This window comes from Phoca vitulina, unplaced genomic scaffold (assembly GCF_004348235.1).
Source record: "Phoca vitulina isolate PV1807 unplaced genomic scaffold, GSC_HSeal_1.0 scaffold2, whole genome shotgun sequence".
NCBI classification, from domain to species: domain Eukaryota; kingdom Metazoa; phylum Chordata; class Mammalia; order Carnivora; family Phocidae; genus Phoca; species Phoca vitulina.
This window is the reverse complement of record NW_022589705.1, coordinates 24,175,072-24,196,720: the sequence shown is the minus strand read 5'-3', so window position 1 is coordinate 24,196,720 and position 21,649 is coordinate 24,175,072. Positions and strand designations below refer to the sequence as shown.

Sequence of the window (21,649 nt, the reverse complement as noted above, 5' to 3'; positions counted from 1 at the left end):
AAAATTAGCATTCCTCGATGTCCAGCCATGTTCTCTCATGCTTTTGGAGTTGTTCTGACCACTAACGATATGACTGCTCAAAAAGGCTGAACAACTTACCAGGGATCTTGTAAAGAGGGTTTAAATAGTCAATGTGTGTTTGTGTTAGGCAGTTTCTAACTTTGAGATTTTTTAATTTGTTCCTTTCATGGTGCTCAAAGCTCCCCAGTGACCCAGAAATTTTTTTCAAACCATCTATTTCTTTCCTGATGAAAGAAATGCATCATTTTTAGTAATAATATTCATAACAGTTACTCATTTGGTTATTAAGAATATAAGACTGGCAATGATTTTAGAAGATAATCTTTCTAGCCCCATCCCATTTTGATTGCTAGCCAGCTATGGGCAAATCACTTAAGCATTCTGGGCACCAGCTTTTATATTTGTTTGGAGTCTACGATATTTATACTGTTTTTAAATGTATTGTAATTAATATATCTAGTTGAAAACCCAGATAGGTTATTCAATGGATTAAATAAAATTTATCTTTAAAATAAAGTGTTTCTTCTGCATTTTAAGTGTCATAACATTAAATCTATATTTGACGTAAATTCTTATTTACAGTTTGTGGATTGACTGAGGCAAAAAATCATTCATAATGTGGGTATATATGTAAAAGTACTTAAAATTTTCTATTTTAAGAGTTCTGTTTTTCAGAGGTACTTTTTTTCAATTCAGATTTTTTCCCCAAAGTAGTTATTAAAACAGAGAACTTTGTTTCACTTTCAAACATGTGTATCTTGCCTTATCCTGCCTTTTAATGCTGATTGGTATGTTTTTCTAGCTGGCCTTTATTTGGGATCTATTTACTTAATAGGTATATGAAAATCTTAGTTAAACATAATTAACTCAATTATTTGGCTGTCTAATTTTTTACTTGTACAGTTGTCCAGTAATATTTTTGAATATTTTAAAAATAAGAGATTAAAAATTTTATCAAAAGAGATTTTATAGGTTGTAACTTAACCTTCAGTAGCTGAAAAATAAAATTTTACTATACTTTCTTAATATTCTGATTGGGCTTTAATACTTTTGTTACGGCGACCAACTCTAAAAATACCTTTTGGTGAGTTAATGTATATAGTCCAAGATTCTGTTCAGTGGAATTATAACATAAATTATTTTGAGTATTGGGGCACCTGGGTGGCTCATCGTTAAGCGTCTGCCTTCGGCTCAGGTCATGATCCCGGGGTCCTGGGATCGAGTCCCACTCGGGCTCCCTGCTCGGCGGGAAGCCTGCTTCTCCCTCTCCCACTCCCCCTGCTTGTGTTCGCTCTCTCGCTGTGTCTCTCTCCGTCAAATAAATAAATAAAATCTTTAAAAAAAAAAAATTATTTTGAGTATTGGAGGAAATAGGAATGACATTTAACTTTTTAAACAGTTTGACATAGGTCTTAGATACGAAGTTCTTTAGATTTAATTTTTCTTTGAGAATCCTGAAAGAGCTTGAAAGAGACCTGGGGGATATGTAAATTTGGACCAGTGTTCTTAATTTAATTTGGAAGGTGATTAACTAAAATAGAAAAGTAGAATTCTATGTGGATACAAGAGAAGGTAAAGATCACAAAAAGCAGTAAGACCATATAGTAGATTAGGACTTGATATAGGTCAGATGATAATGCATAATTTAAAGCAAGGGTCTTCAAAGTAGAGCACACAAGATGATCCACTTAGATAAGGAGAAAAGAGCTTAGAATTTTTACTTATATATGTTATCTAAAAAAGAAGAACTAGGGGCTAGCCCAACTAGGGTGGCTCAGTCGTTAAGCGTCTGCCTTCGGCTCAGGTCATGGTCCCAGGGTCCTGGGATCGAGGCCCGCATCCGGCTCCCTGCTCGGCGGGAGGCCTGCTTCTCCCTCACCCACTCCCCCTGCTTGTGTTCCCTCTCTCGCTGTGTCTCTCTCTGTCAAATGAATAGATAAAATCTTTAAAAAAGGGCGCCTGGGTGGCTCAGATGGTTAAGCGTCTGCCTTCGGCTCAGGTCATGATCTCAGGGTCCTGGGATCGAGTCCCGCATCGGGTTCCCTGCTCAGTGCAGGGCCTGCTTCTCCCTCTCCCTCTACCACTCCCTCTGCTTGTGCTCTTCTGTCTGTCTCTCTGTCAAATAAATAAATAAAATCTTAAAAAAAAAAAAAAAATCTTTAAAAAAAAATAAAAATGAAAAAGAAGAACTGTAACACTTTACTAGTATTCTATTTTATTTTTATTTTTATTTTTTTAAAGATTTTATCTATTCATTTGACAGAGAGATGTGACACAGCGAGAGAGGGAACACAAGCAGGGGGAGTGGGTGAGGGAGAAGCAGGCCTCCCGCCAAGCAGGGAGCCGGATGTGGGCCTCGATCCCAGGACCCTGGGACCATGACCTGAGCCGAAGGCAGACGCTTAACGACTGAGCCACCCAGGCGCCCCCTTTACTAGCATTTTAAATATGAATTGACACTGGAGTCTTGTCTTTGACTTAAAGTTTCCTATAAAGAAATTGTGGGTTAAATACAATACTATGTGAGCATAGGCAAACAGTAAGAAATGACATGGCTGATGCTTCTCTTCCTAATACATTTGAGAACAAATATAAACAATGGTTATTAACAATTTGTATTAAAAAAGATACAGTGGCTGTATCATAATCATATGGACTAGATGTGGTTTCCCATAATGAGATTATTTGAAATATGGCTACTGATCTGTTACTAATGAAGCTTGCCCTGAATGTATTTTGTGTCTTATGATAATCAGATAATAATATGAAGCCATCAGAATAAGCAGGAGTTTGAAAAATAAGAACAGTTGTGACCTCTGCAGTTTCTTAGTGATATTTAATGTCACATGATCAAGAGTGTACTAAATTTCACTGAATTTGCTGGTAAATGTTTGGAAGCCTCCCTCCTTTTATTGTGGTAAAATACAGATAACATTTACCATTTTAAATGTACAATTTATTGACATTAATATATTCATGGTGTTGTACAGTCATCACCACCCTCCATCTCCAGAACTTTTTTCATCTTCCCAAACGAAACTCTACTCATTAAACAGTAACTCTCCATTCTCCCCTCAGCCCGTGGTAACCACATTTCTATTTTCTGTGTCTATGTATTTGACTACTCTAAGTACTTCATATAAATGAATCACAGTATTTGTTCTGACTGGATTATTTCACTTAGCATAATGTCTTCAAGGCTCATCCGTGTTATAGTGTCAGAATATCCTTTTAAAGGTTGAGTAATATTCCACTGTATGTATACACCATGATTTGTTTATTCATTATCTGTTAATGGACATGTAGGTTGTTTTCACCTTTTGGTTATTGTGAATAATGCTGCTATGAACATGAGTGTACTGGAATCCTCTTCAGATTTCAGACTTAGTGGTAAAAGCATGCTATTAGAAATACAGTTGCTCTTCCTTTTGTGGTAAAAATAGTGATATAATATATGTAAAACAACATGGTGACAGACTAATGATCTCAACAAATACTGTTAGAAGGCTCATAGGAAATACTCCTAAAGAAATATTTTAGAAAAAATTATATGCTGAAAGCATGGTTATACAGTTTGATTAAGGTATAGATGTTTCTAATATTTCAGTGTATGTTTTTAGATTGTTTCAATAATAAAGTGTATTTAGAACTACTTTTTTTGTGAACTGCTAAAGGAAAGATGTGTTGAAGATTTAATCTTTTTTTTTTTTAAAGATTTTATTTTTTTGACAGAGAGAGACACAGTGAGAGAGGGAACACAAACGGGGGAGTGGGAGAGGGAGAAGCAGGCTTCCCACGGAGGAGGGAGCCCGATGAAGGGCTCGATCCCTGGACCCTTTGACCAAGGCCCCCCTGAAGATTTAATAGTAAATGATTTGAACAGTGTTTTATGAAGAAATCATATAACCAGTGATACAGCAGTGCACTGACTGGAATTTTAAAAAGGAAATGGGGATATGGTTGCAATTTATTCACTTCATCATTTATTGGTAAGCAAAAAAAGTGAAGCCAGAAGTTCACAGGATATTACAGCATATTTTTATTATGGTCATTTATAAAAATGGTCATTTTTAAAAATAATGCCTTTATAATACAGTAGATAGACTTTTTACGGTATCTTCAAATGAAATGGGGAGGGACCACTGAAAATCTTTGTTTCACACAGGTTTGTTATTCATCTCCTGGGTGTTTCAAATTTGTTGACCATTTCTTTCTTTTTTTTTTTTTTTAAGATTTTATTTATTTATTAGAAAGAGTGAGTGAGAGAAAGAGAGCACAAGCAGGGGGGAGGGGCAGAGGGGAGAGGGATAAACAGACTCATCGCTGAGCAGGGAGCCTGATGTGGGACTCGATCCCAGGGCCCTGGGATCATGGCCTGAGCCGAAGGCAGACGCTTAACCGACTGAGTCACCCAGGCGCCCCCGACCATTTCTTTAATAAGTGGTGGTTAGTAATACGCTTTCTTAGCAAGTATTTTTGAGAAAATTTAATCTGTTCCTTCAAGATAAGGAACATTTTAATAATGAGTGAATAGCTACTTTTCCAAAGAAGTTTGAACTGTGGAGAAAGCATTTTGATGATGAATGTTTGGGAATGCTTCCATCATTATATAATTTTGTTGCTGAAAATGATGTGTGTACCTGCAAATATTTTATCTGTAGTACCAACAGGTGTGTGTGTGTGTGTAGAGAAAATAAGAGAGATTGGTTTATAAGGAATTCAGTCACATGATTTTAAAGGTTTGGCAAGTCCAAACTCTGCAAGGTGGGCCCAGGGAAGAGTTCCAGTTGCAGTTCTAGCCCAAAGGCAGTGTGCTGGCAGTATCCCTTCTTGCAGGATAAAGGTCAGTCTTTGTTCTGTTAAGGCCTTCAACTGATTGGATGAGACCCACCCACATTACAGAGGGTAATCTGTTGTATTATAAATTCACTAATTTAAATATTAATCTCATCTAAAAAATGCCTTCACAGAAACATCCAGGATAATATTTGACCAAATATATGGGCAACGTGGCCTAGCCAAATTGACACACAAAATTACATCACAGTTTCAGTGGAGTTTGAACTTACATGTTAAAAATATAAAGATGCAGTGCTCTCTGATTAGTTTGTAAAAATAACAGACTAACATCAAGAACATTTATTAGCCAAATTTTAACACAAACCGTTGTGTATTAGTGAATGAGATTGAAAAAGGATTTGGAAAGTATTGTCAGTAGTGAATTTTTTTCCACTTAGATCTTTAGATCTTTGTGAGGTGTCTTTTGTTTCTACAACTATGACAGCCACTAAAAACTAAATGTCGCAGTTTGGAACCAAGGGTTTAGATTTCTTTGCCGTTAAATTTTTTTTTTTTTTTAGATTTATTTTAGAGAGAGAGAGAGAGTGCGCGCGAGTGCATGTGTGGGCAAGTGGGGTGAGGGCAAAGGGGGAGGGAGAGGGACAAGCAGACTTCACTGAGCTTGGAGCCTCACTCAGGGCTTGATCTCACAACCTGAGATACTGACCTGAGCTGAAATCAAGAATCCAGTTGAGCCACCCAGGTGCCCTGCCATTAAGTATTATACCAAGATTTTAGAAATAATGAAGCATATTTAATTCATTGATCTCACTAAAATTGTTAATATTTTAAAAAGTCACGGCCCAACGACTTTTGTTTGTTAAATAAGTTTAAAAAACTATTTAAAACTAATATTTACCTCATTTTCATTTTTTAAGATTTCTATTTTTATGGATTTCACAATTACATAATTTAATAGTATAGTTTATATAATTTATAAATAAACACATATAATGGGGATATTTGTTTAGATTTTTTACTGATAAGGGTCTGTAATTTTTAAAAATTGAAGATTTTATCTAGAAGATAAAGAGCTATTAATGTAAAATTTGATGAAGAAGCTGGTGGGAAGAAGCCTTTAAAGCATTTTGGGAAAATGAAGGGTGATTGCTTTAGCTTCAGACTGTTCCTTTTTGGGGGAACGTATTTTGTTGAGAGTTTTACAGTTTGAAAGGGAATTTAATTTATACTAGGAAATATTAATAATATGCCAGTTAAGTTCACTGGGCAGTGCATTCTCTTGCTGTTTTCAAGTCTACTTTAGAAGCCAAATGATAATGAAAAAGTTGCGTGAAAGAATAGAATTACAGTAGTAATGCCAAACTCTGATAACCAGATGAATTCTATTTCTGCTGTTTAGGTAGAATTTACCTTTACAAGTAGAATTTTAAAATGATTGAAGGTAGGGAAAGGGATAAAAGGCAAAGACTTGGAGATGATTTATTTGTAAATAACGAATCCTGTTAAACTATGGGTGATTTAGAAAAAGAACAATTAGGTAATAGAAAGGGATGATTTTTGAACATTTTATCAACATTATAGACTTTTGTTATGGGAGAGGGAGAAAGCACCAAGTTATTCATCAATCTGGAGATTATTCTTGAAGGATAGGAAATGATGGTTTCTTAGGCAACAGGTGGAAAGGAGTATCATTTGAGGATTGAAAGAGTTCTTCAGGACAATGATACTTTGTGATGTATTAGTATCATGTTTACTGCATTGTAGAACACTTAGTAACATCATCATAACCCTGTTGAGGTGTGTGTCGGGACTCCCATTTTAAGATGGACAAAGTTTAGAGAACCTTGGTAACTTACCCACATCTGGGCAGAATTTGAACCCAGTTGTATTTGATTTTATTTAGCTTCATTGGGTGCCTGCTACGGTGCCAGGCATGGTACTTACGCCTTCGGATTTCAGAGTTGAATAATACGTGGTTTCTGCCCTCAATAGAGTATGGCAAGTAAATAAGATAGTAATTTTTTAACTTCTGCACAGCAAAGGAAACAGTCAAAAAAACTAAAATGCAACCTACGGAATGGGAGCAGATACTTGTAAATGACATATCCCATAAACGGTTAGTATCCAAAATAGATGAAGAACTTAGAAATCTCAACACCCCAAAAATGAATAATCCAATGAAAAAAATGGGCAAAAGACGTGAATAGATATTTTTCCAAAGAAGAACTACAGATGGCTGACAGACACATGAAAAGTTGCTTAAAATCACTGATTATCAGGGAAATGCAAATCAAAACTATGGTTATCACCTCATACCTGTCAGAATGGCTAAAATCAACAACACAAGAAACAACAGGTGTTGGCGAGGATGTGGAGAAAAGGGAACCCGGAACCCTCTTGCAGTGTTGGTGGGAATGCAAACTGGTACAGACACTGGAAAACAGTATGGAGGTTCCTCAAAAAGTTAAAAATAGAACTATTCTATGATCCAGCCATCACACTACTAGGTATTTACCCAAAGAATAGAAAAATACTAATTCAGAAGGATACATGCAACCTGATGTTTATAGCAGCATTATCTACAGTAGCCAAATTATGGAAACAGCCCAAGTGTCCATTGATTGATAAATGGGTAAAGAAGATGTGTGTATACACACACACACACACACACACAAAAAGCCATAAAAAAGAATGAAATCTTGTCATTTGCAACAACCAGAGAGTATTCTAAGTGAAATAAGTCAGAGAAAGACAGATATCATGATTTCACTCGTATGTGGAATTTAAGAAACAAAACAAGCAAAGGGGGAAAAGGAGGGAGAGAGAGGCAAACCTAGAAACAGACTCTTAACCACAGAGAACAAACTGATGTGTTCCAGAAGGGAGGTGAGTGGGGGATGGGTGAAACAGATGATGAGGATTAAGGAGTGCACTTGTGAAGAGCACTGTGTGATGTATGGAAGTGTTGAATCACTGTACTGTAGAACTGAAACTAATAATTACATTGTGTGTTAACTAATTGGAATTTAAATAAAAACTTAAAAGATCGTAACTTTGGGAGCCTTGGAGACCCATACAGTCTGAGAATTTAGGGCCATTTTCTGGAAGCCATAGTGCCTGAACTAAATCTCAAAGGAGGAGTAAGAGAAAATTGTAAAAAGGTGACCGGGGGGGAGGGTGTTGCATCCAGGGGAAACCACATATGTAAGGCATTTAGACATAAAGTAGTGTGAATTATGCTAACAAGATTAGCATTCTAAGAAATTTAGCATTTATAACGTATTTCTCTGTAGATCTTAAAGGATGAGGTGGGTAGAGACCAGAAGAGCCTAGATTTTTTTCCTTTTTTACCTCGTTGCCTGTCTGAATAAATATCAGAAGCTGATTAAAATATTTGTGGATAAAATTTTAGACTTTCAATGTGTTTTTACCTTCTTTTTCTAGGATCAGTTCGACAGCTTAGACAAGCATACACAATGGGGAATTGACTTCTTGGAAAGATACGCCAAATTTGTTAAGGAGAGGATAGAAATTGAACAGAACTATGCGAAACAATTGAGGTAAGTTAAAGTTTTTTCAGTTTTCAGAAATGAAATTACATTTTTAAGTAGTTGAGTATTAGATAGATTAAATTCTGGGGGTTTTTTTGGGTCAGAATTAGATTGAATTAGGTAACTGATTTTTTAAGTGATCAATTTAATTATTAAATCATTGCTAGTACTATAAGGAATATTGGCTAGCTAGATCATGAACAGACATCATTCCAGAAACATCTTAAAATCCTAAAATCAGGAAGCAAAATGCTAGGAAAAAGAAATACCTGAGTAATACAGTTTTTCCCTGTAACTTTTTTGCTTTAGTAATCTTTCGAAAGCATTGACGATTTCTTCAGTTTCTCAGATCTTCAGCGTTTCTATAACTTGGAAATCCAAGTGTGTTGAGCTGCATTTCTGTCAAAAATCAGATATATTTCACTGATGAAAGTGATGTTGGAGTAGGTGTTAGAAGATAATAGTTTTAAAGGGAAAATTTTAGCCTTAAAACAAATGGAATTTATCTTAAGATTTTGTTCAAGTGGAAAATCATTGTTAGACTACAATTTGACAGTTTTTGCTAGAACTTAATAAAAATGGTGCTTGAGGGGCAGAGAGAGAGAGAATCTCAAGCCAGCTCCGCACTGAGTGTGGAGCCTGACACATCTCCATCTCACAACCCTGAGGTCAGGACCTGAGCTGAAACTAAGAGTCATTGCTTAACCAACTGTGCCACCCAGGTGCCCCAAGTTTCCAAGTTTTTCAGTGGAAGTGAGGAGAAGAAATAGAGACAATGCAGTGATGGCAGTATGAAGTGACAATAAAGGAAGAGTTTAAAATATTGTAAAAAATGGATGAAAACAATGTTTCCAATCTAAAAGTACTTTGTCAGTAAGGGTATGATGAAAAATACTATGGAATATGCAGTTTAAACAAATCAGGTGTAGCAGGATAAACTTAAAAGGCTATTCAGTCCCTCAGTGTAAAAAGCAAGTTGTAGAACTGAATGTACAGCAAGATCTCCTCCTTGTTCACTCAAGTTTGTGTATACAGTTATATATAAAAATTGTATGTATTCTGAAGAGATCTACAATACACCCCAAATTATTTTACAGTGGTTATCCCTGGGGGATGGGAGTGAGGGGTTGGTAAGGGAGGAAACTTAAAACACTTTTTACTTAGACTTTTGAATTACTGAAGGTTTTTCAATGATTGTATATTATTTTTATAGTTTAAAACACTTGTTCTTAAGCAAAGAAGATGATATACTTCAAAAGAAAATTCTGTCACAAATTATAAAATAAAAATTGGTAATTTATAAGGTGAACTTCAGCAATCTGAAGTTTTTCTTTTTTTAAGATTTTATTTATTAATTTTTTGACAGAGACACAGTGAGAGAGGGAACACAAGCAGGGGGAGTGGGAGAGGGAGAAGCAGGCCTCCCGCTGAGCAGGGAGCTCGATGCGGGGCTCGATCCCAGGACTCTGGGACCATGACCTGAGCCAAAGGCCACGCTTAACAACTGAGCCACCCAGGTGCCCCAATCTGAAGTATTTTAACTATCTAGAATATCTCTGGACTCAAAGGTTTCAGGAAGGCCAAGATTGAACTAGAGTAACAGAACTAATCAAATCACAGATTTCTTTGCCTTTCTGTTTTGTGACTGATAATAACCATTATAATTTTCACTTACTTGTCAAAATTGATTTGAATACCACTTCATTGAAGCAAGGATGACTAGAACACACAATGATATAGAAAATATAATTTTGTAGTGAGAAAGTAGGCTTTTTTTTATGTATAGATGCTCTCGATCAGTGATTTGCATCTTTCTTCTGTCCCAGCACACTAAATAAATTTGGCACATTTCCATTTTAGCAGTGGCTCTCCAATGTAGTGATTTTCAACAAAGGCAGGATTATTGGAAGGTGTTGAGAAATTCCAGTAAGGAAGAATTGGGAGGAGGCACATATAGCATGAAACTACTACTCCCTTCCCTCCCTCTACATTGAGATTTGTTCCTTTGGCTGAATACTTAGTAAATGATTGAATTATCAACTGCTCTTTATAGTATCTGTTTATCCAAAGGGAAGAAGTTTGCCTTGTTTATTTCCTTTTCTTTAATGGGAAAAATTCCTTTGGTTAACTCCCTCCTGTTTTTGCTACTACAGAAGACAGTATCTTTCCTAGTGAGGCAGCCTTTTTTTTCCCTCCTAAATAATAACTATATTCAGAATGTTACACATTTACATTTTAGATATGTTGTAAGATTAAAATTTGTCAGTCTTTAGTACCTTCAGTTTATTCTTTTTTTCCCCTTCTTTTGTCTGTTTTGATGGTTCTGGTTTAACTTTATTTTGATTTTTGGTATTGATTGATTTTGGTAGTGGTTTGAGGATGGGAATAAATAGACAATAAAGCATCTATTCAGTCATGTTTGGAGACAGATAATTGAAATCATGTCCATTTTAATTGATGGTATATAATGACTTCAGGTTACTTGGTAAAATGCTTTTTGGTTTGCAGGCATAAAAAACTGAAATTGGTCATTCTTTTAATAAACTTACACTATTTGAATGGCAGAGATTAAAATTAGTAAAAGAAGCTGAAGTGATAGGTATGCATCATTTTATATTATTTATTTATTTTGTAAGATTTATTTATTTGAGAGAGAGAGAGAGAGAGAGAGGGCGCAGGGAGCAGGGGCAGAGAGAGACAGTTCCAAACAGACTCCACATTGAGTGTGGAGCCTGATGCAGAGATTGATCCCAGGACCCTGATATCACAACCTGAGCTGAAACCAAGAGTTGGATGCTTAACCGATTGTGCCACCCAGGTGCCCCATTTTATTTTTTCCTAGTAAAGATAATCACAGTATTAAGTTCCATCATAGAGATTGCTCTATGAAATTATATTCCCCTACTTGCACCACAGACCATTCCCTTTTGGTTCAAGTGTGGCAGCGTGGTATACCGGAAGAGAAATAGACTGGACGACAGAAGCCTAATAGCTACTTTTATTTTAACCAGAACAGAAATCTCCAAATTCCTTTTGATCTTATGTTCTGTACCAATGCCAAGCCTGGCCAACATAGCTGGTCCTTCTAGAGCTGAGTGACTATAACTTGAACGAATAAATAATTGGATGATCTGTATTTCAGTTTAGTTTAGAAATTAGGATCTCTGGGAGCTCCTGGGTGGCTCAGTCGGTTAAGTGGCTGCCTTCAGCTCAGGTTGTAATCCCAGGGTTCTGGGAATGAGCCCCACTTCAGGCTCCCTGCTCAGCAAGAAATCTGCTTCACCCTCACCCTCTACTGCTCCCCCTGCTTGTGCGCTCTCTCTCTGTCAAATAAATAAATCTTAAAAAGAAAAAATAGAAATTAGGATCTCTGGTCATATGCTGAACCTTTGACAAGTACTGCTTTTTATCCATACTAGAGTTTTTGTCATGTACATCATTGTGATGAGGTTGTTCTACTGAGAGCTGTCCCAAATATTTAGGGTAGGTTTAGATATACCGAATAATCCAAATAAAACCAGTTTTTATTTTCTAATTAGTCTTTACTTTCTCATGCCTCTTTATCAGAATTTTCTGTTTCTTTGTCACTTTGTTTAGTTTCACAAGAATCCAGGGAGCTCTTCTTAGTACTGATTTTTCTTTTTTTAAGATTTTATTTATTTATTTGACAGAGAGAGACACAGCGAGAGAGGGAACACAAGCGGGGGAGTGGGAGAGGGAGAAGCAGCCTTCCCACCAAGCGGGGAGCCTGATGCAGGGCTCCATCCCAGGACCCTAGGATCATGACCTGAGCTGAAGGCAGACACTTAACGACTGAGTCACTCAGGCGCCCCTTCTTAGTACTGATTTGATGAAAGTGGAGGTTACTTTAATTTTTATTATTTTTCTGGATTTATTTATTTATTTTAGAGAGAATGTGTGCGGCGGGGGGGTGGCGGGGCAGATGGAGAGAGACTCTCAAGCAGACTCCCCGCTGAGCACCGAGCCCTAGCGGGGCTTAGTCTCATGACCCTGGGATCATAACCTGAGTCGAACCAAGAGTCCACACTTAACTGACTGAGCCACCCAGGTGCCCCTAAAGTAGAGATTACTTTTATTCTTTGGTTAACTGTTGTTTAACTCTCTACTGCTTTGGTCTCTTCTGAGTTTTTGATCAGCTGCTTAATGTAGTAAACCCTAATAGTGCCATCTGGATAGAGGTAGGAAGAACTATTCCCCATATTTTGGGGTTTAGATGAACTTTCTTCATAGAATTAGATCCTGTGGAAATTCTTTCATTCCTGTCAATCCCCAGTAGTCACTGAGCTTGCCTGAATACATATATCTAGGTGTCCTGTATTGGATGATTTATTGGCTAAATAATTGTCTTCTTAATTCTAGAATATCATCACCTACTTACTAAAATGTAAACTTCATGGGGCGCCTGGGTGGCTCGGTTGGTGAAGTGTCTGTCTTTGACTCAGGTCATGATCCCGGGGTCCTGGGGTTGAGCCCAGCCTCAGGCTCCCTACTCAGTGGGGACCCTGCTTCTCCCTCTCCCTCTGCTGTTCCGTCCTGCCTTTGCTCTCTCTCTCTCTCTCTCTCAAATAAATAAATACAATCTTAATAAATAAATAAATAAAATGTAAACTTCACAAAGGAAAGAGATTTTTGTTTGTTATGTGTGTTGCTTATTCCTAGCTTCTAGAACAGTGCATGGCACATAGCAAGCACTTTTTTGTATTTACTGAACACTTACATAGCATTTAATGTCTCGGTACTGTTCTAGTGCTTTTACACATACTAATATGTTTTGTTCCTCATAAAAACCCAGTGAGATGTCAGTATTATTTTAAAGATTAGGAAACTGAGTTACAGAGAGGTGAAGAAAGTTAGCTGGATTCAGACTAGCTGCCGAGTCTGGGCTCTTGCTAGTACATCATGCTGCTTCAGTATAGGGAGAATGAATAATTATCTATTTAGGATTTTTTTTTTTTCCCCTATCACCAGTGCCTAGTACCACTGAGACATCTTTGGGTCTTGAGTATTTTACTAGAGACAATAATAAATTGTTTAAAAACTATATAACATAGTATTTACAACTAACGTATCTGTTTATAATGTTACAGTTAACAGAAATTTGATTGAAATGTAAATTAAATTATTATGTACTTCATAAATTTAGGTCTAGTTGTATGTTTTCCATAAAGATAAGAATAGGTTGGGGAAAAGAAGGTTAACACCTTAGAAGTCCTTCTTCCTTTTAAGAAAATTTTTTTCATTAAGGAGAAAAAACCTTTCAAGAAGCCCTATTTATTTTCATTTCCTTCTTGAGAAATTAAGAATACTTTTGGGGGTGCCTGGGTGGCTCAGTCAGTTAAGGGTCCTGGGATTGAGTCCCTCGTCTGCTGGGCTCCCTGCTCCCCAGGGAGTCTGCTTCTCCCTCTCCCTCTGCCCCTCTCCCCGACTGTGCTTTCTCTCTTGCTCTCTCGCTCTCTCTCTTCAAAATAAATAAAAATCTTTAAAGAAAAGAATACTTTGGGGTATTTTTTCAACTTCATGTAGAAAGTGTTTCTTTAATTATGAGAATTTAAGATAAATTCTTTTTACTTTTATTGTTCTCATAACCTATTATAAATTGGTGTGAGGGATAGTATAATGTTACTTTAGTTCTCTCTGATTCTTGCCTTTAATATTTTCCTTAACTCTGTTAGCTCTTTTCTCCTGATGACTTAGAGAGCAAACACCATGACAGCAGGAGAACCTTTTCTTTAATGTCACGTAACTATGTTTTCTTGATATGTTTGGATTGGACTTCATGTAGTTATCATTAGCATATTTTAGCTTTTTGATGTTTTGTTTTTTGATTATTGGCATTTTTCTCCTATCCTTCTTTGTACTTTTTGTGAGCCATAGAGCTCTATTTTTTATCTCATTTCATGCTGTTATACCTAAAATGCTGCTGCCTGCCCCCAGCCCTCCTAACTTAATTATCATAACACCAAACTGCTAACCTCCATTTTTAACAACTGGATTGTTTGAGTGTCCATTTCAGTATATATATGCTGCTGTCTTATTTAATCTTCACAAGAGTTTGATGATATTTGTTACCATTGTATTTTTAAGACCTGTAAAGTATTTTCCCTATAGTAAACATCCAACAGTAAACTGTTGAGGAAGAATTCAGTCAATGTGGAATGATTCATTTAACTAGTAAAGAAACTCAGGCTCATCACCTTAATGAGAATCACAAACCCTGTTCCTGATTTTTCTATTAAAATGTTTTAGATTTTTTTTTTTTTTTTTTTTTTTTGATTAAATGATGAAGCAGAACCTAACAAGTAAAACACAGAGCTCTTAGGAAAGAAAGCTCAAATCAGTTGTATTAAATATTTTGATAGTAAACTTGCCAATGAAAAGGATTTAAAGACCTCATTATTGTTTAAACAACTACAGAAATAACTTGATAATGGTGTTGGCTGTGTAGATCACTTCATTAATCTCTTGGCTCTTTCATAATGCCTTGAGTAGTTTCATTTCCGAATTATTTTTTTACCGTTTGAATTGTGTAGCAGTGATTAAAATGAGGTAAAATGTTTATTTCATTATCCTGTATGTATAAAATATAGGTAAATCAGACAGATTTAGCTGCTTATTTGAATCTGGACTTTGAAGATGTTATGTAGTTGTCTTTTAAGAATCTAATATTTAGAAGGGTCATTTTAAGTGTACATTTGAGGTGCCTGAAGTATATTCATACCATTATGCAACCAATCTCCAGAACTTACTCATCTTGAAAAACTAAAATGCTATACCTAATTAACAGCAACTCCCCATTTTCTCCTTCTCCCAGCCCCTGCAATTCTACTTAATGTTTCTGTGAATTTGACTACTCTAGGTACCTCGTAAGTAAAATAGAGTATTTCTTTTTTTGCGACTGGCTTGTTTCACTTAGCATAATATAAGGGTAATACATGTTGGAACATGTTCAGAACTTCCTTCCTTTTTAAAGGCTAAATATTATTCCATTGTATGTGTATACCACATTTTGTGTATCTCTGTCTGTTAATGGACATTTGGGTCCACCTTTTGGCTGTTATGAATAATGATGCTATGAACATGTGTGTACAGATATTTGTTTGAGTTCCTGCTTTGAATTCTTTTGAGTGTATTCCTAGAACAGGAATTGCTGGATCATATGGTAAATCTGTGTTTAATTTTTTGAAGAACCATCATACTGTTTTCCTCAGTGGCTGTGAACTGTTTTACATTCCCACCAGCAGTGCCCAAGGGTCCAATTTCTTCACCTTCTTGCCAACACTTGTTATTTTTGTGTTTTTGTTTTTGTTTTGTTTTTTAAGTGGTCTCCTCGCGCAGCATCAAGACCAGTGCGGGGCTTGAACTCATGACTCCTGAGATCAAGACCTGAGCTGCTGAAATCAAGAGTGAGGTGCTTAACCAACTGAGCCACCCCTTTGTTTTTGTTTTTGGTAACAGCCCTCTTAATGGGTGTAAGAGATCTTGCTGTGGTTCTGATTTGCATTTCTCTAATGATTAGTGATATTGAGTATTTTTTCATATGCTCGAGGGCCATTTTTGTATTTTTGAGGAAATGCTATTCAAGTTCTTTGTCCAATTTTTAAATCAAATTGTTTGCTCTTTTTGTTACTGAATTTTAGGTGTGTGAATATATTTTCTGGATTTTAACCCCTTACCAGATACATGAGTTGTAAATTCTTTCCATTCCATTGGTTGGTTGTCTTTTCATTCTGTTGATTGTGATCTTGGATGCATAAGTTTTACATTTTGATGTCCACTTTACTTTTTTTTCATTGCCTTTGCTTTTGGTGTCATATCTAAGAAATCATTGCCAAATCCAGTGTCATGAAGCTTTCCCCCTATCTTTTTAAGAGTTTTGTAGTGTTAGCTCTTATGTTTAGGTCTTTGATCCATTTTGAGTTAGTCTTTGTGGTGGAAGGTAAGGGTATACAGCTTTACTCTTCTGTACATGGATATCTTTTCTGTTTAATTTTACACTATATGAGAAAAGATTTGTGGCTGTAAGTGGTGGAAAACCCAGTTTGAATGATAAGTATAATGGCAATAATAACATTTGTAGGTTGGAGACTGTAGTTATAATCAAGGTGCTCATAAGTTAGTTACCTTGTAATTGCTAAATTCCATGGATATTTTTAGTACCAGTGTTTTTACATCTCTGTGATGAATTGACTATTTCTTCTTAGAACTTAAAAGAAAAAAAATCATCTTCAGTGATACGCTTTTTTGGGTTGTCCGAGTTATCTCTCTTAGGGGTTGGAAAACTTTTCTTTATAAAGTGCCAGATAATAATTTTGGCTTTCGGCACCATATGTTACAACTATTCAACTTTGCTGCTGTTGTTCATCTCTGCTGTTGTCGTGCAAAAGCAGCCTTAAACAATACATAGATGAATGAGTGTGGTGTGTTCCAGTAAAACTTTATTTATAAAAACAGGCAGCTGGGTGGGCCATAATTTGTTTACCTCTGATCTGACTGTTCATCCTTATTGCTCTTCTCATGCAGTTTGTCTTTCCCTCTTAAATGTGTATTTCTAGATTATTTTTAGCAACCTTCTCGTTTCGTACTTTTTGGGTAGCCTCATTCTCATTCATTATTGTTTTAACTGTCTTAGGTGTTGGAACAGATTTGAAGTGGGGTTTGGTGTTGTCCTCCCCCCTCCCTTTTTTTAAAGGGGGTGCAGGGCAGAGGGAGAGAATCCTAATCAGGCTCTGCGCCCAGCACGGAGCTGACCCAGGGCTGATCTCACAACTGAGATCATGATCTGAGCCGAATCAAGAGTCAGACGCTGTACTGACTGAGCCACCCACACACTTCTGGCGTTGTCCTTTATTAGCTATTTGACCATGTCTTAGTCCTGTAGAATAGGGCTAATAATACCTGCTTGTAAGTTTGCTGTAAGTATAAGATTATAGAGTGCTTAGCATAGAGATTGGTAAATAGTATTGTGGGTGACAAATGGTAGCTCTTGTTTTTGTTATTGTCCTGTTACGTGTTAACTCTCACATCTGTATCTAGATCCCAGAAGTTTCTTTAGTGTTCCAGTTTTTACTACATTTCTCTGTTGGACATTTTTATTCAGCTCTTCTGTAGTGTCAGTTAAGAAGCATTCCTCTTCAAGTAAGAGTCTTATCACATAAGAAGTTTGGAAATGGGATTCTAGAGCTTAGTGATGTCAGCGGCATTGTGAATTTCTTGATTTTGGTTGCAAGATGTGGTAGTAGTTTCAGTCATCCTGTCCTCACACATCTGTATCCAGAGCAGTAGCAAAGTGTGAAGAAGGGACTTCTTCTGGGGTAATTTTTTCCTTTTTATTATAAAAAAAGTTAAAAAGTTAGGAAATAGAATCTCTAGGACTTGAACACCTTAAGGTGTTCACCTTGATAAAGTGTAGGGTGATTGCCAGATTTTTGGCTGAAATGTCTAGGTTGATGGTAGTACCATTAATATAAGAAAAGAATAAGGTTTATAAAGAAAATAAATTCCATTTTAGACTTGTATTTGGTGTACCTGTGGCAGATGGACTGCTGTCCTGTAGACAGTCCTCCTATAACAGCTTTATTGAGGTATCATTTACATACCATTAAATTCACCCTTTTAAAGTATACAATTCATTGGTTTTTAGTATACTCACAGTTTTCAAATCATCACCATTATTTAATTTTAGAACATTTTTATCGTAAAAAGAAACCCCTGTACCTATCAGCAATCATTCCCCATTCACCCCTCCCTCAAGCCCTGGGAACCACTAATCTACTTCCTGTCTTTGTGTATTTGCCTGTTCTAATTAACTGAGTTTTTTGTCTTTCTTTCTGTTGATATAGTACCTGAAGTAATTAATGTGTAGCACATACATTTGCTCATGTTTGAATCAATAAATTCATTCATCCACAAAAATGATTTTTGGTGGCGTTTCAGATAACCATGACTAAGAACCACAGGTAGAGGGTATTTAGTTAGACTTCTTTAATATGACATAGAAGGGCCTCTGCTGCCCCCCATATACCTTTCCAGCCTCACTGATTACCATAGTTTGGTTCACGGTTGATGTTCCAGCAACATGAACCCATTCATAGTTCTTCATAAATGCTGTAATTTTTCTCTTCCGTGCCTATGCTTATTAGATCTTCTCTATTTAGAATCCTCCCAGTTGTCTAGTTCTTGTTCACCTCTTAAGGGTATGTCAGGGAATCAGAAATTTCAGACTTTCTCCTCTGGGGAAGCCCCTCTAGAGAGTCCTCTGTTGTTCTTACCATATTACGTTATGTAAAAGTGTTTTATATATTTGATTTCTCTAGGCCAGGGATCTCTGAACTTTTTATTGCTTACCTTTAAAAACTAAACAGTGCATACACAATTTTTTTATAAATAATGTACATGTACTAGTGTAGTAATGTGTTAAATATTAAAACTTTAAAATTTATTTTTAAAGATTTTATTTATCTGAGAGAGAGACAGCGACAGAGTTAGCGAGAGAGGGCACGAGGTGGGAGGAGAAGGAGACTTAACTTATTTTATAACTGGAAGTTTGTACCTCTTAACCCCCTTTACCTATTTCGCCCATCTCCTCCATCCCCTCCTCTCTGGCAACCACCAGTTTGTTCTTTATAACTCTGTTTCTGTTTTGTTTGTTCATTCATTTTTCTTTCTTTTTTTTTTTTAGATTTCACACACAAGTGAAATCATATGGCATTTGACTTATTTCATTTGACTTAGCATAATATCCTTTAGGTCCATCCGTGTTGTCACAAATGGCAAGATTTGATGCTTTTTTATGGCTGAGTAATATTCCTGTGTGAGTGAGTGTGTGTGTGTGTGTGTGTGCACATGTCCCACACCTTCTTTATACGTTCATCTATCGATGGGCGCTTAGGTAGGTTGCTTTCATATCTTGACTATTGTAAATAATTCTGCAGTAAACACGGGTGTGCATAGATCTTCTTGAATTAGTATTTTCATTTTCTTTGGGTAAGTATCCAGAAGTGGAGTTACTGGATCATCTGGTATTTCTATTTTTAAATTTTGGAGGAACGTCCATACTATTTTCCACAGTGGCTGCACCAATTTACATGTCCAACAGGGCACAGGGTGCCCTTTTCTCCACATCCTCACCAACACTTGTTTCTTGTCTTTTTGATACTAGTCATTCTGACAGGTGTGAGGTGATTTGTCAATGTTTTGATTTTCATTTCCTTGATGATTAGTAAAGTTGAGCATCTTTTCGTGTGTGTTGGCCATCTGTGTCTTCTTTGGGAAAATGTCTGTTTAGATCCTCTGCCCATTTTTAATCAGATTTTTTTTTTTTTGGTGTTGAGTTGTATGAGTTCTTTATATATTTTAGATATTAACCCCTATTGGATATATCTTTTGCACATTTCTTCCATTTAGTAGGTTGCCTTTTCATTTTGTTGATGGTTGCTTTTGTTGCCTTTGCCTGAGAAGACAGGTCCAAAACTAAAATGCTAAGACCCATGTCCAAGAGTTTACTGCCTATGTTTTCTTTTAGGAGTTCTATGGTTTCAGGTCTTTAATCCATTTTAAGTTTCTTTTTGTGTATGGTGCAAATAAGTGGTCCAGTTTCATTCTTTTGCACGTAGCTGTCCATTTTTCTCAGCAACATTTATTGAAGAGACTGGCTTTTCCGCATTGTTTATTCTTGCCTTCTTTGTCAAGGATTAATTGACCATATAAACATAGGTTTATTTCTGGGCTCTTTATTCTCTTGATCCATGTATCTATGGACCTAAGGTATCTATGGATCCATGTATCTATGGCTCTATGGTATCTGGGTGTTTTGAGCACTATAGCTTTATGGTATATCTTGAAATCTGGGATTCTGATACCTCCAGCTTTGTTTTTTCAAGTTTGCTTTGGCTATTCAGGGTCTTTTTTGGTTCCATACAAATTTTAGGATTATTTGTTTAGTTCTGTGAAAAATTAGTATTTTGATAGGGATTGCATTGAATGTGTAGATTGCTTTGGGTAGTATGGCCCTTTTAACAATATTAATTCTTCCAATCCACGAGCATGAAATAGCTTTCCATTTATTTGTGTCATCTTTAATTTCTTTCATCATCTTTTTATAATTTTCAGAGTAGGTCTTTCACCTCTTTGGTTAACTTTATTCCTAGGTATTTTATTCCTTTTGATGCAGTTGTAAATAGGATTAATTTCTCTTCATGCTACTTTGTTATTAGTTTATAGAAACACAACGATATGCTAATTTTGTATCCTGTAGCTTTACTAAATTCATTTATTCTTAGCTCATTTATAGTTTTTGGTAGAATCTTTAGGACCTTACTATATATGGTATTGTGTCATCTGTCAATAGTGACAGTTTTACTTATTCCTTACAAATATGGATGCTTTTTATTTCTTTTTCTTGTCTGATTACTCTGGCTAGAACTTCTAGTATAAACGTTGAATAAAAGTGGCAAGAGTGGTCATCCTTGTCTTGTTCTTGATCTTAGAGGAAAAGCTGCTTTTCACCATTGAGGATGATGTTAGCTGTGGGCTTATCATATATGGACTTTATTATGTTATGTTCCCTGTATATCTACTTTGTTGAGAGTTTTTATCATGAATGGATGTTGAATTCTTTTCCTACATCTCTTGAGATTATCATATGATTTTTATCCTTTGTTTTGTTAATGTGATATATCACTTTTATTCATTTATGGATTTGAGCCATTCTGGTATCCCTGCTATAAATCCCACTTAATTGTGTTGAATGATTTTTTAAAATTTATTGTTGAATGTATTTTATTCATATTTTATTGAGGATTTTGCATTATGTTCATCAGGGATATTGGCCGCTAATTTTCTTTTTTTGTAGTGTCTTTGGTATCAGGATAATGATGGCTACATAGAATGAATATGGAAGCCTTTATTTTTCTTTCTCTAATTTTTTGGAATAGTTTGAGAAGGATGGGTATTAATTCTTCTTTAAATGTTTGGTAGAATTCACCTGTGAAGCCATCTGGTCATGTACTTTTTTTGTTGTGAGTTTTTTTTTATTGTTGTTACTGGATCAGTTAAATTACTAGTTATTAGTGTGTTCAAATTTTCTTTCTTCTTGATTCATTCTTGAAAGATTGTATTTTTCTGGGAACTTGTCCATTACTTCTACATTGTCCAGTTTGTTGGTGTATACTTTTTCATAGTAGCCTCATAATCCTTTGTATTTCTGTGGTGTTGGTTGTAACTCCTCTCCTCTTTCATTTCTGATTTTATTTGAGTCC

At 36.0% G+C, this 21,649-nt stretch overlaps 1 protein-coding gene across 7 annotated transcripts in view; it reads left to right on the top strand.

Annotated features, from left to right (window-relative positions):
- The window catches only part of FNBP1L (formin binding protein 1 like), a 103,214-nt gene that overhangs the window by 38,023 nt on the left and 43,542 nt on the right, over nucleotides 1-21,649 (top strand). For all 7 annotated transcript variants that reach the window (XM_032423471.1, XM_032423447.1, XM_032423452.1 and 4 more), the window contains exon 2: nucleotides 8,266-8,381. In XM_032423471.1, coding sequence (XP_032279362.1) covers nucleotides 8,266-8,381 — 116 coding nt within the window. The remainder of the gene's footprint in view (nucleotides 1-8,265; nucleotides 8,382-21,649) is intronic.